General features: G+C 43.6%; 1 protein-coding gene across 1 annotated transcript in view; it reads right to left on the reverse strand.

Annotated features, from left to right (window-relative positions):
• The window catches only part of FRAS1 (Fraser extracellular matrix complex subunit 1), a 163,980-nt gene that overhangs the window by 22,539 nt on the left and 124,656 nt on the right, over positions 1-16,785 (reverse strand). Inside the window, exons 32-50 of the mRNA XM_042870531.1 lie at positions 16,015-16,129; positions 15,393-15,530; positions 14,597-14,629; positions 13,782-13,913; positions 13,246-13,371; positions 12,177-12,424; positions 10,588-10,736; positions 10,025-10,187; positions 9,114-9,249; positions 7,938-8,128; positions 7,400-7,553; positions 6,664-6,927; positions 5,710-5,898; positions 5,280-5,399; positions 4,640-4,819; positions 2,274-2,398; positions 1,458-1,598; positions 746-973; positions 345-458 (exon numbers count right to left, since the gene is read on the reverse strand). Of these exons, the coding sequence (XP_042726465.1) occupies positions 345-458; positions 746-973; positions 1,458-1,598; positions 2,274-2,398; positions 4,640-4,819; positions 5,280-5,399; positions 5,710-5,898; positions 6,664-6,927; positions 7,400-7,553; positions 7,938-8,128; positions 9,114-9,249; positions 10,025-10,187; positions 10,588-10,736; positions 12,177-12,424; positions 13,246-13,371; positions 13,782-13,913; positions 14,597-14,629; positions 15,393-15,530; positions 16,015-16,129 (2,946 nt within the window). The remainder of the gene's footprint in view (positions 1-344; positions 459-745; positions 974-1,457; positions 1,599-2,273; positions 2,399-4,639; positions 4,820-5,279; positions 5,400-5,709; positions 5,899-6,663; positions 6,928-7,399; positions 7,554-7,937; positions 8,129-9,113; positions 9,250-10,024; positions 10,188-10,587; positions 10,737-12,176; positions 12,425-13,245; positions 13,372-13,781; positions 13,914-14,596; positions 14,630-15,392; positions 15,531-16,014; positions 16,130-16,785) is intronic.

The raw sequence follows: 16,785 nt of genomic DNA on the forward strand, positions 1-16,785 counted from the left end.
CAGCAAGACTGAAGATATACTGCCCTGGGGAGGAGAGACAAGGGGCAGGACATCTCTGTCTGGTAAAGGTGGGCAGGAGCTGTACTGAGCCAGAAGCATGTACAAAAGCCTGCTGATGTAAGGGAAGGAAGTAATTTTGTGCTCTGGAGCCACATTGTCTGGATTAGCCAATGGAGCCGCAGTGCAGGCATCCCTGCACGCCTGTCTTTTCCAAGAACACAGAGGGGCTCTTGCAGTCTATCACAAGAACAAAAATGCCAAAGGATCACAATATTCTCCTGTGAAGTTCTTTCTTCTGAAACAACTTGAGAAACAATCTAATTCAAATCCAGACAACCAGTTACCTTGCCATCCACATACTCCAGCCATTGCAAACCCTGGTTGGTGACCACCCTGGGTGTCCCATCATCCACAGGGAGAATGTCCATTCTGAAGCGCTGCGGTGCTGCTGTCATAACCTGACAAAGTTTCAGAGAGACAACTGTTACTCTGCGAGACAAAGCCTTGGCCACCATATTCTCATCCTGGCTTCCCTTCTGGCTCATTAGGATCAAGATCCCAGAGCAAATCTGCATTCACAAATCTTGCTGTTACAGCACTGAAGAAGCATAAAGGATCTCATAACCAAGAATATTCAGCCTTTATCTTCTGTGGAGTAGTGGCAGCCAAATCTGCCTCCTCTGAGAGGAGGCAGCTTTCTATCAGCCATTTCTGTGGTCTCTCTCACCTCCCTTTGTCCCTTTACCTTTTTCCCCCCGTCCTCCATAATGAAGAAGGGATTGGTCCCATCAGACACAGTGAAAGCAAAGCGATCCTTCAACGAGTTGCTTCCATCGTGACTGTAGCTGATGCGGTTCTGGTAAATGTCATCCATGGTGAAGGTGGTGGTTTGGTGGTAATGCTGCCCATTGCTGGTGTGTTCAATCAGGCCGTGTCGAGGGGGCTGCACGACTGTGAATGTAATTGCCTCAGCCTGCATGAAGGAGACAGGGTGATAAAGCTGATGACCCTGAATTGATTCACCCTGAGTTCTGCCTGTCCTCGTCTCTCCCCCAAAAGCCAGACCAGAAGGAGCAGGAGGAAATGGCATTTTCATCTGTGCCAAGCATAAACTTGGTATCAGGACCTAAGCTCTGGTCAAATCCACCATGTTTGGAGAGGGACAGGGCAAGGGTTAGCTCTGATGATAACTTTTAAACATTTTGCATGCAGGTTTGCTGTATGCGTCTCAGATATATCCCAGATGAAGCACATATTTCTCAAGCCAGGGCTTTGCTTTGTTCAGTCATTCATCTATTTATATACAAACTGGGCCTCCCACAAGCTCTTTGTTTGATGTTATCAGACAGGGTATGAGCAAGGAGGGATGACACTCACTGTAATCTCTCTCTTTGAGCACGAGCCCACTTTTCTGATAGCCCACATGTGCAGCAGAGCAGGGGAGGGAGGAGCCTTACCTTTGTGTCAGCATCTGTTGCTTTAAGCTCAAACTCTGTGATGGTTTTTCTCACACCTTCCTGAACTCTCATCCCAAGGCTTTGCACTACCGGTAAGGAATCATCCACAGGGTTTATGGTGATGTCAAATGTCTGGCTGACCTGGAATAAGAGGAAAAGTCTCTCCTGATGAATTCAGTTCAACAAGAGCACAACTCAATTCAAACAGTAACACTGTAAGGAGATCACAATCACCCACTGAGTTTGGGTCAGTTCCTTCTGGAGTTATTTAGAGAGCGAACATGAGCTTATAAGCTTAGATTACATAAACTTGACCTCTTCTATCCCTCCCCACTAATATCTTCTTCTGCTTTCTGTGACATCTGTAGACACTCACTCTTCCCTCAATCACTCACAGTACTTTGTTCCTTTCTATTTGCAGCTACAATTTTTCCTTTTCAGAAAGTAGGAAGCAGATCTTGAGGGTCTAACTGCTTCTGGGTGCTTTATCAGTGCACTGGATCAAAGCTGATCTCCATGAGCAAGTGGTAAACAAAAGAAAATCAGATGTTGGTAAATCTGTCTCTTGGGTCTACACCTCAGGTGGCTGCCCCTTCCCTTCACAGAGCTCTTAACTCTCCCTGTGGTACATAACATCTCTTACAGCGGGGAAGAGTTACCACCGTTGCTAAATTATAAGCTTATGTATGGCTTTTTTCACTTCCTATGTTACATGCATCTCTCTCTCGACAGGACAAGAGGAGAACAGACTCCCAGCACATCTTACAGAATCAATAGTCTGCTCAGACTCAGGGGAAAATTCATGCTGGGACCTACCTCGTTTGTTCCATCAGACACAGAGAAGGTGAAGGCATCTGTATGCTTTTCAGCGTCACTAGTGTGAACATACTGGATGCTGCGAGAGGCCAAGTCTGCCTGGCTGAAAGAACTGACTTTTATCCCTAGAAAAAGAACGATAGGGGATAACGCATATAGAAAGAGCGAGGCAGGGAAAAATGCAGGGCGTAAGTGTTCAGTCTTCACTTGCCATGCTCTAACTCAGGCTGTACCTCATGAACACTCTGTTCAACAACTTCTAAATGAAAAAAGGCACTTCCACAAACAGAACTATAAACTCCTTTACAGACTTCACAACACTTCTCACTGCTGGCACACCCTATTCAGGATGAGTTGCTTGTTACAGAACAAGAGAAAAACTGGTACAAAAACAGGAGCTGTTTCAATCTTTTTTTCTTTCATTCTCACCGCCATGAAGGATTGATCTAACCATGGTATCACTGACTACGGGCAGAAGATTCCCAGCCTCACAGCTTACAAAAATGTTCTCAAACTCTCTGCTTTATTTTCCCCTTCTTGTACCCCAGCGTGTAGAACAGACTAAGCTCCATTTTCCATGCTGATTTATACTGACACTTTTACAGGTCCTTAAGTGTGACACACACAGAAAGGTAGCCAAAACACATTTTAAAAAGCACTCAAGCCTTTAACCCTTACAGCTGTATTTGCCAAGTTTTCCTGCTCTTATCAAACAAAAACCCAGAAAAAAGGTTTTCACTAGTTTATCGTGTTAAACGGCTGCAGGCTACTATCCCACATAGCTCTAAGATAGAGAGATTTGGCTTAAATAAATGACCCAGGAATGGTTGATTAGCCAAAGTTTCCCTTGAGCTCATTAGCTTTAAAGGCTTGTGTTCCCTTTTGAGCACTTCAGAACTCTCTCCTTAGGTTTAGGTCATTTAAATCTGAGAACAACTCTTTCAGTTTGTATAACCCTCTACCTTTGTCCATTGTGGACACAAAAAATCAGAATTGTCACATCTTCAGTAACAAGGGGAATAAAATCCTTAATCCATCTATTTCAGATTTCAAAAGAACCAGATCCATCAATTAGTTTGCAACTCAGACAAAAGTACTGCTTTTTAATTTTCTCCCAGCAGGGAGTTTACTTATTTAAATCTTTCATTCATTATTCCTACTCTGTCAACATGTGTGTCACAGCACATCTTACACTGTGAGGCTATGAGGCAAACCACGCACTGAAACTGCATGCATTCTGAACTGACTGCATTCTGAAAACACAGCAAACACACTTCAATGTCTTGTCAAGGAGAAATTTAATTCCAAGAATTCTAATTCTAAGAAATATATCTTAGATGAGTATAATCTACATCAGAACAGCGTATTATATGACAGCACAGATGTAAACTAATTCAGCAACAAGGAATATAATACTCATACTCTTTATGGATAACTGAGCATGGAAAGCAATTCTGAAATTCAGATCATGTTTGCATGGAATTGTCTTCTGAGTTTCACAGGATTGATCAAAACTCCCCTGAACTACCAGACTTCATTAGCTAGCAGATCCATCATGCCACAAAAAGAACTCACTGCATAATCCCCTTCTCCTCTCCAGAGCATAGCTGAAGATGAGGCTGGAGTTTAAGGACCAAGGTGCACTGTGGTCAAGAGGGAGGCAAAGGAAGGTGTCTATTCACAGACGTGGGCTCTATTATCATGGTCATTAGGGGATGTATTCTTTAGGGCACTGCACTCTCTGTGGTCACAGAGAAGGCTGAAGGTTTGCCTGTCATGCCGAAGCAGCAGTCAGTACTGAAAGAGGAGATTCACACAGCGCGCTGGACTGATCACAGAATCACAGAATCACCTGGGTTGGAAGGGACCTCAAGGATCATGTAGTTCCAACCCCCCTGCCTAGCAGGGCCACCAAACATACACATTCAGATCAGGTTGCCCAGGACCCCGTCCAACCTGGCCTTGAACACGTCCAAGGACGGGGCATCCACAACCTCCCTGGGCAGCCCGTTCCAGGGCCTAACCACTCTCCTTGTAAAGAACTTCCCCCTAACATCCAACCTAAATCTTCCCTCCCTCAACTTGGATCCATTTCCCCTAGACTGATCTGCTAAGTCCACCAGGTAAGGCATGGGATATAAATTCAGCAGCTGAATTTATCCTCATCTGCAATTACCAGGCTGCTGTGCCTTCATGCCTTATCCTCCAGCCCTTTGAGCTAATGGCCATCAATTTCTAACGGGAAACATACTTCTGTGCAGCTGCCTCCATGCTCATTTTTCCTGCAGTGAATGTTTAAGACTCAAGAGGTCTGCAGAGCTTTGCTGTTAGGATCACCCAACCAATCAAAATGTCATCCTGCTAACCTGGGGAGGCTGCATGCTCCAGGTGCCCCAGCTGTGGCTGCTTGGTGAGCTTGTACTGGAGCTGGGCTGGCTCACTGTCCTGGTCAGTGGCAGAGAGCTGCAGCGTTGTGATCTTCTTTGCGGAGTTCTCATCTAAGACCAGTCCTGTGTTAGTGATGATAGAGGGGGGGAATCTGTCCTCTGCAAGGGTTAAATGCAAAGCAGAGTTAGGAGAGATGGTCTCTTTCCATTCCTTGGTGTTATTCCCACTGGGTACTAGCTCACAAGCAAAAGACAGCATAGTCACACGCCATCCTCAGAAGGGAACCCCCCCCAGAGTGATAATTTCAAAATGAGTATTCTGGGACTTGTCATTAACAGAAGGGACAGCAATGTAATGTCTTGAAGACAATCTGGACAGAATGAAGACATTACAGGGAATTCTTATGTCTTTATGTCGTTTCCAGTGAAGTTTGTCAGAGGCCAAAGAACTAATCTTTGCAGCCACGGATCCTCCCCGTATTCCAAACTTCAAAGGCCTTCAAAATGACAGAGAACAAAAGCTGCATCTCAGGAATTCCTTCTCAATTTGCTGTACACGTGGAATGGGCATCTATAAAGCTTTGCAGCAATGAAAACATAACTTTTGACTACTTTTTACCTAATACACTAATATGAAAAAACTGGTCCATCAGCCTGTTGCCATCTGCATCAATCACATCAAAGGTGAAGGCAAAATTTCCACCAGGATCCCCCTTCTTGTGACTGTAAACCACTTGCCCTGGAGAAAGGGAGAGGAGAAAAGAGGCACTTTACTGCAGGTAACTTCATGTAACTCCCAGTTTGGAAGCAGGCTGACAAATATAAGCCAAGGGACCTGGAGCTTGACAGAGCTCCTGGATTCAGGTTTCATTACTTTTTCTCTTTATTCTTTTTCTCCTGCTGAGAGAGACTTCTTAATACTTGCCTAGTGATTCTACCATAACAACCTTATCTTACCTTCTTCCTTGTCCTTTTCTTTTTCAAATCATCCTTCCCCATAAAGGGACAGCCATATTTCACTTGCCATGATTATCTAAAGTCATTCTCACCTTTCTTTATATTAGCCTGGGTAAAACTTTTGACAGGCCCTCTGACAGAGATCTCGACTGGATTATCAGTATCAGTCAACTGCAGATGGCCCATGCTGGGATCTCTCTTCATGACATATCTGATCATTGTGTCATCTGGATAAACAGCTGCTGCTTTCAAGTGTTGATCCGTGATGCGTGCTGCAGAGCCTGAACCAGAGAAAGAAAAAGCTCACAAATAGCTTCAGCCAATCCAGCTAAGTGATCTGTCTAGACTAGACCACACTGTATAAATAGCAGCTCACATTTTACAGAACCAGAATATGGTACTTCTGGGGGAGAAAGGAGAACCCCACCATAAGTAAAACAGAGGCCTCATCTACAGGGATCCTCCACCTGGATGTCCAGTGTGGCACAGCAGTGTCCCAGGCATATGGTTTGTTCCTACTCAACTGCTTGTTCACTAAGCTTGCTGGAATGCCCTGGAATTAAAACTGTGTGGGCACTGCACTGCCGTGGAAAAGTGGCTTTCAGCCTTGCATGATGTCATACTTAACCAGCCCTGCACAACAGAGACATAACAGCTTGAGTTGAGCTGACACATTTTCAGAAATGTGAATTGAGTGTAGACAAATTTTCTGAAAAGCCAGCAGCTGTCTGTCAGAACTGAGGTTAGATGCTCTCACATGTTCCTTCTCAACTAACCAATACAAAGCCCTGAAATTATTTTTGGGAGGCAGTGCTTAACTACAGCATGCACCAAAATATCTATGCCTGTAATTCTTTTTCCCCTGTCCCCTTCAACAGACAATTGATCCTGGCTCTGTTATGAGGAGATTATTTGGAAAAGACCTCCCCAGTCAAGCAAGAGGCATGAGTTTACACCTACACCTCGCAATTACATTCAGCAGGAGATGAATTTCTCCCACAGGGCTGGCTAAACAAGTGACACCATTCCACTCTCTCTTCCCATACCAGTGGGGAGCTGCAGGACCCTGTTGACAGTCAATGTGGGCAGCTGCTTCTTTGGCAGCTCCATGGAGAACTCCAGCTTCCCTGTCTGCATGTAGAGACCATCTGTAATGGAGAAGCCAAATTCATCCGTCTGCGCTGCTGCACCGCTCTGAGAATAAACAATCAGCTCATCCAAAATGTCCTGGTAGGTGAAGGATGAGCCCAAAGACAGCACGTGTCCATGCTCTAGGGGCTCCACAGCAGTCTGCCTTCTGCGAAGGTGACCTGACAAACAACAGATGCATCAAAATTATGAAGAGGACATGGCACTCTTTGTATGCAGACTCCCAGTGGGATGCATGGAAGTGGATATGGTTTTACTAAAAGAACCGATGGAAGTTTTTTGCATATTGCCTTCACTGTACACTTTGCCTTTTCTTTATCATTGCAGGTAGATGCTCAGTTCTTTGGAACTGAACCCCACAATAGAAAATGGAATAACAAAAAAGGGAGCTTTCCAGAGAAGTGGATGCAGTCTGTCTTTTCTCTCTCTCACAGATTGGGAAAGCTATCAAAGAGCATGTCTGCTCTGAAGTGCGACTGTTATGTCACTGCTGATCTAAACGTGCTTCGTACAAATGTAGCAGGCTTCCCTCTTACATCAGGGGCTATTACAGACACAGACAAACACACACACACACACACACACACACACATATGAACATTCCTACTCCCACCCCAGCTTGTCAGGACTTACCATGTTCAGGACTTTTGGTAACCACAATGACAAGCTCACTGTTCTGGGTGTCCAGGTCCTGGAGGTTGAGCGAGGCATTGGTAACAACCACACTAGAGCTCTCATGCACTCTGACAGGCTCCAACACCATCTTTGGGGGCTCATCGTTCCGCCGCTGCACAGATCCCGAAGTCGAACAAGGGAAAAGGCCAAGGAGAAATGAGCACTTTATGATAGCAGTGGCACTAATATCAACAGATGGACTACAGCAGACTCTCCAAATCACCCCAATAACGTGGCTGCTTCTAAGAGGATGAAGACACTTGAGAAATAAGCCCTGGGAAGAGTCTGCAGTGCACAGCCCTTCTCTGGTGTGGCAGGGGAAATATACTCCTGTACTAGGGCAAGGAAATAGTTCAGAGGAAGGAAACTCTCTAATCCCCTACCCATGTATTATAAAGGTGTGAAGAAAGCTCACAACTAGAAGGAGCTGTACTTCAAAAAGTCAAGTGTCTATGTGAAAAGAGAGTGTTCTTGCAGCCAGAAAGCACAGGCGTACCTGAATAGTGATGTTGATGCTGTGCACCTCAGACTGGCTGAAGCCATCGCTCACGTAAAAGCTGAAAACATCACTTGTTGGCTCAATGCTTTCGTGGACGCTCTGAAAGTAGTAAATGCTGTTCTCTAGAACATCTTGAATGGAGAAGGATGCATCTGTGGTAACAGCACTCTGCGGTCCAAAACTCTCACCTGCAAAACAGAATGCTTCTGGTAAAAAAACGTTCAAGTCACTGATAAACTAAAAATAGAAGCAGCAGGATTAAGAGAAGAATGACACACTGAAGGATGCAAGATGTTCATTCCTAAAGCATGGCTTTTGTCATCTTGTGACCTTTGTAGAAAGTGACATCTGCTGCATTAGAGCAGGCATCAAGAAAGCTGCAGTTCTATCCACAGTAAAAGCAAGCCCACATCTGAGAATTACAACATTCTTCAGTGATGAGACAACGGCTAATGTGCCATCTGGCATTGGTACAATCACTATTTCAAATTGCACCTTGCAATAGTCTCATCCCCAAGAAAACCAACCAGTTGTGGCCCATTCAAGGATGGAGGCTCTCCATTACCTAGATGGCAAGAGCTGGGAACTATTAGGAGGAATTAGGTGTGGTGGTTAGCAAACCATGTACTCCAGAAGAAGGGCAGTACCTGCTGCAACAAGCTGTGACACTACCAGCCCATGATGATATTTTACCAAGGGAAGCTGTGATTTGAGTAAAATGATTTATGTTATTGCTGCTAGGATCACCTATGCGTGTAACTAAGAAGACAGTTCTCCTGGATGAATAACTCTAGACAGTCCAGCATAGATTCTACTTATTCTTGGAATTACAATGACATAAAAGTGTGTTACCCAAGATGCTATTCCATAGCTCTCCCATCCTTCAAGCTCACTGTAACATTCAGAGAATTCAGTAGAATTTGTTCCGTAGAACAAGGGCAGTCAGAATAAAGCATGATGAAAACAGAACGTTTGAAAAAAGCTCTTAATGCCCCAGTATCACAGCTTGGACCAGCTTCCAAACAAGAATTAGAAACTAATGCTCTCCAGAGACAGTTTATCTCATAATGCTGACCACTGCACAGAGGAACTATGATAAGGTAAACTAGAATCTGCAATTTCTATGTTTCCTTTCAGTAGCCAGGAGGAAGAAGAGAGAGCCAGGCACTTTACCTGTCTTAGTGTTTTCAATGTAGCCATACACAGGTAGAGTGATAACTGTGACCCTCAGGTCTTCCTTGGCAGCAGTATCATAATCAGCAGCTAAGTGGTGATGAGCCAGAAGTGGGACCCTGCCCCCCTCATCCACCTGGAAAACAAAAGTGTATGACAAAGTACAGCCCACGCACACAGCAATGGATGAGTCATGACTGAACAAGTGCATCACCACCCCATGTAGAAAAATTTCCTGGTCCTCACAGTGCTCATTTCTCTTAAGTCCTGTCCCATCCTCCCTCAGATCTGTTCACCGTGAGATTAGCTGGGAGGTGAGGCAGGATGATAAAAACAAAACCTGCCTGGCCCACAAGAGAAGCCTGTGAATGCTTTATCAAGGGAAAAAAAAAGGACTGGCAGAGTCATGCTGACCTCTTAGAAGGCAAAATCTGCTTTTCTTGTTGAGAAGAATCTTTTGAAAGCGAGGGAGGGTGAACTCCAAGCTACAAAAGAGGGAGATGACTTCAAAAGGCTTTCATAATGAGTCTGAAATGCCAGGTATCTGTTCAAAACACCAGATGTTTTCAGACTCTTTCATCTTCTGCTCATCTTTTATATATAAGCTGGTGAAATAAGGGACCAAATACTAAACAAGGTAAATTTGATTTGTTCTACTGATATCAATGGGACATCCTAGGACAAACCCAGCTCCTGACTAGAATAGAAGTAAGCAGATGAGGTTCAGGGATGCAACAGTACATTCAGTCTCCTCTGGGCTCCAAGTAATTTCTTAACCCTCTGCACTCACAAGATTGCACGTGTAACACCATGCTTCTGCAGTGATTTGCCCTCAGTCCAGAAAAACTATCTGATTCCCCATGTGTAAGACATTCTTATAACTGTTTCCAATCTCTTGGGTTGCCACTTACAATGATATGGTCAGCAAACACAATGAGTGATGGTACTGCCAGGGTGGACGTGATGGTGATGGTAAACATCTGTCTGTCAAGCCGGTTATTATCAGCATCAAAAACAGAGAAGTGAAAGACATCCGTAACTGGCTGATTGCTTGTCTCAAACACAGTCGCGTAACTGCAAGTCAAAACACAAGCTGTGTCAGAGAGTCTCGCTGACAGCTGGGTCAAAGCACCTCATCCAAGCACATCTCTTGGAAGAGAAGCGGTATTTCAGTTCCCAAACCCAGCCATTTCCTGAACTCTTTGAAATCACTCCTTTTACACCGTCTACCTAACGTATCACCATGACATTGCACAGAAAAAATTCTCATAATTTCAACCAACTACCTTTCAGATATGTGTAAAACCCTAATTCTGTACAAAGAAAATGCTCTTACTTACAGTCTCACAGGTTACAATTGCCAAGAAAATACTATCTTGGATACATTTCACCACCTTAATACAGTCCCGAGATCCCTGTGGAAAGCCCACCGAGCTGTTAACTAGTATGACTTAGAAGAACAGCTATTTGACACCTGATCCTCTGGTTGTTGATGTCTTCCATGGTGAAGTTATAAACCCTAGAAAGCTCTTCATCATGAGAGCCAGACGTCCGTAAGAGGGTGCCGTATGTGGGCAGAGATATTAACTGGATTCTTATCTCTGAGTCAGGAGAATTGTTGTCCTAAACATGAAGGAAAAATTTAAAAAAAACCAAAAAACAGGATTAGTGTTTGCTTCCATCCATTGAAACTGGAAGGATGAAGAAAATATTGTTTTAGGGGAATATATCAAACCAACAGGGTCAGACCCTCAGCTGATGAACAATGAATGAATGATGAGAAAAGTCAATTAGGTAGACATTCCCAGTACCTGCTACAAAATGTATTTTCCTTTTCTCTCAGCTCAGAGAGGTTCTCCTTCTGTCCTTGTATTATGCCAACAAATTCCCAGAGATAAAACTGGCACTTCTATTTTCAAATTACTTTACACTCCCAGAGAACTGGGTCATTTATGTAATACGCTTTTCCCAACTCCAGAAAAAATGAGCCAAAAAGACACCCAGCAGAGGGAGTAACCGTTGCCCACTAATGCTTCAGAGGCACTCTCTTGTTCAGTTCTTAGTAAAAGTGGTGTGGAGCAATGCTTCAAAAGCCTGTTTCATATTAAGCGAGAAGTTGTTCCTGGCTTTTTTAAACTTCATTAGGTACAATCACTTCTGTGACATAATGACTCATATGTCATCTTTCTAATAAAAGCCTTTCTTGGTTGCCAGAAAGATAAGACCCAAGGCAGAAATCATATTCTCAGGATATGGATCAGGAAATAAATCCTCTTTTCTGTGACTGTTGTGTTCTTTACATTAAACCTGAACAGCTCCCTTGTCAACCTTCTTCTTCATAAGGAGAATGGGACAGGTCCCTGACTTTTATCCAGGCAGATCCTTTGGAAAAAAACATTTGCCTGCCTTGTTATTCTACCTCACTCTGCAGTTTCCTAACCATCTCTCTGACAGCCACTACCGTAGGTCTCTCCAGACTCACACGTGCACTGCAATCTCTCCAACCTCCTCTCTAAAAGGGGCATACCTGCACACCTGAAATCCACTGCCAGTGTCTGTGCTGCTAAATTAACTGGGAGAACACCTTTCTCTGAATTTTGCCAGCAGGACGACGCATACAAGAACACAAACATCGGAATAAACTCAAAGCTACACCAGGAAGCACAGAATCTTGATTTGCTCAAAAAAAAAAAAAAAAAAACCCAAACCAACAACCCCTGAAGCTTGTGCAGAAAAGAACCAAACAATTTCACAATTGTGTGAGGAGGAAGAAATTGTCATGAAAATACATGTGTTGTTAGGGAGTCTGTTTGATACAAAAATCTGGGATTAACTCAGTTCTCATCTTAGCATGGCAGTTTCAGGGAAGCAGGGATAGCCTTAAAACCCTGCTGGAAGAAAGAGTCTATTGTCCCCTTTTTGGCAGGACACAGTCCAAAGCTGAGCTCTTTGCCAAGAATCCACACTAATGGCAAAGAGGTGTGGGTGGCAAAGGGTTTGTGTGAGGATTAGGCATGGGATGATGGCAACATTCATCGGATTCAGAAATAGACAAAAGCTTACAGTATAAGCAAGGTGCAATCGAGAGAGAGTTGCAGAGCTTTTACTAGCCACAGTGATTGCCAAGAGGCAGCCTGGAGCCAGCTGTGGACCGCTGTTATCCAACAGGGACACTTCCACCCTCAGCACTGTGGTCACTGTGGTGACGCCATCAGTGACAGAGATTTCCATGCTGTCTTCTGCTGCTGCTGAACCATCATGCACGTACTGCAGAGCATTTCGAGTGACGTCTTCATAGGTGAAGGTGTCACCTTCCCAGAAAGAAATACAGAAGTCAGGAAAACTGCTAGTGCACCAATCCAGTTCAAATGGCCTAAGGCCCCAATTTAGCAAAAGATTTAATCACACACTTACCTGGCATTTAATACCATCCCTACAGAGCTGTGAGTTATGAAGACATTTTTAAGAAAGTAATACATGTGTAGGGCAAAGGAAAAGCTGTAACCTTGTATGTTTTATAGACACAGTGACTCTTCACAGAGACAATTCTCTGGAAATGCATAGATCCGCCTTTCTTCCCAGGTGCTTTGTGAACTCAGGCCTATCATAACTAGATAAGGCTTCCCTCTCCACATCTGTTTGCACTACTCTCTTTTATAGACAATATTTGTTCATCTGATCATACACTGGAAACTGTTGCCATCAAAATCAACAGGAAAACTCCACAGAAGGTTTTGACTACTGCATCACCACAGATTATGCAGACCTCAGCAGAAATGTTCACTAAGTATTATTTCACACGTAATTTACCACATAGAGCAAAAGGTTTCTTCTGATTAGCAGCTGATATTCTTATCACAATAGAGTGACTGCCCACCAGCCCATATGTGTGTTATAGAAATTCACTATCTCGGCCAGGATCTAAACAACAGACAGGAAATGATCTTTCATGTACTCTCTCCTGAAGTCACACTCTTCCAGTCAAAGAATTCAACACATTTGTGGCTGCGGCTGCATCTGTTAGAGGCATCTGTCTCCTCCTACCCAACTAAACCAGTTAATAGATAGGTAGAAGCTGGATGTGAGTGGGCACTCCCTCCCCTGTGCTGAAGAAGATTTCTGCTCAACTCACCTGCTCTCATGTGCTCCTGCACACCTCCACCATGCTTGAGCACGATGCCATGATGGGGAGGTTTCACCAGCTCAAAGAAGAGGCCCTCAGGAGCTGTATCTGTGTCGCTCACAGCCAACTGGATCCCTGTGCCAGACACACAGAACAGAGGCTTCAGCATCCTTACACTCTGCTCTGGTAAAGTCCCTAAATTTTTGTCATCTGTTTTTTTGAATGGAGCCAAAAAACTTTAATTTAGTCAGTACCTGAAAAGTCAAATAATTCTGGAGCATCCCTAGCCCAAGGGCTTGCTACCTTCATGGAAATAATTAGTCCCCTGGTAATGTTTGGATCGGATATTGATTAAGAGAACTTACTGTCAGTGACTCACAGTATTTCTAGTATGACAGCTACACAAATCTCCAGTTTCTGAGAGAGATGTGCATATGTCCACATATTAGGGGGATATTTATGAAACCCCCAGCAAGCATCCTGACACCACCAGGAAGTGGCTTACGTGAAAAAACTCTGCTGCCCCATCCTTTCAGTCTACTCACCAATGGTGGCCTTGCCCCCCTGGCTGACCTCCAGGAAAGGAGCTGTGATCTGGAAGACTGGAGGCTGCTGCTCGGCAGAGAGCAAGTGAATGACAAACACCATCTCTGGGGTTGTGTGCTCTCCACCTGACACTAGACACAGACAAAAACAACAACTGAGCATAGGGATGTGCTTTCAGGGATTCACAAATCTACAGATCTGTGTGGACGTAAACACACAACTCACACCTATCCGGAGGTATTTACCTTTGTCCCTAACTCATTTTCTAGCACAAAAAGTATAACTTGTAAAAATCAGAGCATGTTTGCATGCATACTATTTTCCATTTATCTACAAAGTGTACCTGTAAGTCTCCTTGCAGGTGGATCACTTTGCATACCTGTGCTAGATAGTACATGGAAAGGGAAACATATTACGTAAGTAAGAAGCAGCTAATTACTAGCAATTCAGTGGTGGAAATATTTCCATGGTATATTTAAAAAACAACAACAAAAAAAACCCATAAACAAAACAAAACAAAAAAAACAAAATCCAACAAATTGAAACACTGATGTCCCTGTTCAGATAGAGGGAAAACAGGAATGAACATGCATTTATGACACATTCCAGGAAACTACTGGAAAAAAGGTGTGCCTACTGAACTGCATCTTAAATTGTATAAAACACTGCTGGGACAGAGGGAACGAACATTCCTTGGGCACATTATTTCCAGAAGTTCCTACTGGGTGCCCTCAGAAAGGCCAAGGAGTAACAGGCAGCGTGAAGGGCACAAGATGGAAAAGTTTGGCCAAGAAACAGCAAATGGTTTGCATACCTGTAAATCCGAAGTTCACTGACTCTGGGAGACCTGATGGGATAAATACAAGCACAGAGTAATTGTAGTTAGCAGAGGACAGTTCATACTGACGTGGATTTGGACAGCTTTTGGAGAAAGCAAGTGCAGACATTCAACCAGACTGGACACTCTCCTTAATAAGGAAAGCACTCTTTTCTGCACTTTCTTTCCAGGTAGTGAGAAAAAACACGCTGCTCTCCTCCAGTCTGTGAAACTCCTCTGGGTGTCAGCAGAGGGCATGGCAATGTATAGAACTGCATCTACCATGTACTGTCATTTCATCACATAATCCCATACACCAACTGGTCCAACATGTTTGAAGTTTTTCCTGTTTTTCCTCCTCTACATCTTGCTCCTGACTGTTATCCTCCTGATGGCAGAAATCTAATGTTCTGGCTAAATTGATTCAGTTTACACTCATCAGTTCTTGTCTGAATCCAAAGACTGCTGGAGCCAGTACTCAAGCATGAGAAGGGCAACAGTTCCTAACCACAGGGCACCAGATCAACAGTTTGACCACTGCCACATCCAATATGAGTGTCAACAACGCTAAATGCAGCAAAGAACACAGTCATACCCCAATAATTCACTGAAAGCTAATATACTGAACAAGAGGCAAAAAATCATTTCAAGAATTGAGTGAACTTCTGAAGCATTCCCCAAGGCAGATTTCCACATCCTTTGTATTATTCAATGAGTAGCCCCAAGATCATTCCAGAACTGGAGGAGAACCAGCACTCTGACTTGGCACTGCAAAGAACAGTCAGCTCCTTACCTGCAAATGAGAATGCAATAATCTCTCTCAAGTGTGGAGCTGCAGTTGGTGGACGATAAGCAATCTTGCCATGGTTTATATCTGCTTGAGTGAAATACCTGACTGGGGAGAGAGGCCTGTCTCTATGCTCCACAATACCTACAGAAACAGAGTTCAGTATTAAGAGAAGGAACCCATTTATTTTTAAAACAATACACCACAGAGGATGGCTTCTTTTTATCTTCCCAAGTATTTCTTTTTATACCTTTAGCTGTTGCTACATGAGTCAGATGTTTGAAACTGCACCCAGTATGGGTTCTACAGAGCAATACAGGACAGTAACTTAAAACAAATTCTTCACTTGCTTTTTTCTTCAAATACCTCTCACTAAAGAGGCTAGAAGCAGAAAGCCACAGTGCAACATGCAATGTCTTCCAGTCAATCATAAGAATAATATCTGTGCACTGCAGCATACTCCTAAATAAGCCAAAGAAACAAGATGATAGAATGCTAATGAAGGGGGGCAAATAGTTTAGCAGATGCTTTCACAGAACAATATACAGTAAAAAAAAAAACCATAAAATTTGCTCAAAGAAGCATACCAATTAATTCAAGCTGCCATGTTCTGAACAGGTACACTTGCCTTGGCCAGGAAGGAGAGGGACAGTCACGTTGAATAGGATTTTCTCACTGGGTATCTCTGGGTCCACAAAGGAGAGGTGATGGGGCTCAATCACTGTCACGCGGTCCTCCAGAACCTCAATAAACACATTAGAGCAAGAGCATCAACACAAGAGACATGGAAAGACAGACAAAAATACAACAAGAAAGAATTCGCTTTGCAATAAAAGATAAGATAGACTTTGAATGTAAAGGTCTGCCTCTTAGACATAAAACTGATGAAAAACAGATGAGCTGAACCCTTACCAAGTTTCTCAAACTTCTATAGAATAGGAACTAATTGGGATGAAATTACAGAAGAAAATAAAGCTTAACAGTAGTCAAATTTGCTTTTAGGGACATCTAAACTCATTTTCAGCTCATCTAAAATCCAAATTGAACATGTAACACAGAAGCTGAGTACTATTATGCTCAACAGAAGATGTCACTACACAGGCCTACCCCCAGTAAGTCCTTACTGGGGAATTAGGAAGGGCTTATAACTTTGGAAAAATAAGAATCAAATGCCTCCTCCTTCCTGTTACCATGATCTTGCCCCCACTTTGAGATTGTCCATGAGAGGGGCAGCATTTTTAGTACAATCTGTCTCCTGCAGATGCTGGACCACCTCAGGTAGAGAAGCTTCATTTTTCTGTCTACAGGAACCAAGAACAGATAAAAAAAAATCTGCTTTGATCAAACACTCCCTGGACAAAAGTATAATTCACTACCTACCTACTCTTCCAGTCCCATC

The sequence above is a fragment of the Lagopus leucura genome, unplaced genomic scaffold (genome assembly GCF_019238085.1).
Source record: "Lagopus leucura isolate 7727_CA_CO unplaced genomic scaffold, USGS_WTPT01 Super-Scaffold_100004, whole genome shotgun sequence".
NCBI lineage: Eukaryota > Metazoa > Chordata > Aves > Galliformes > Phasianidae > Lagopus > Lagopus leucura.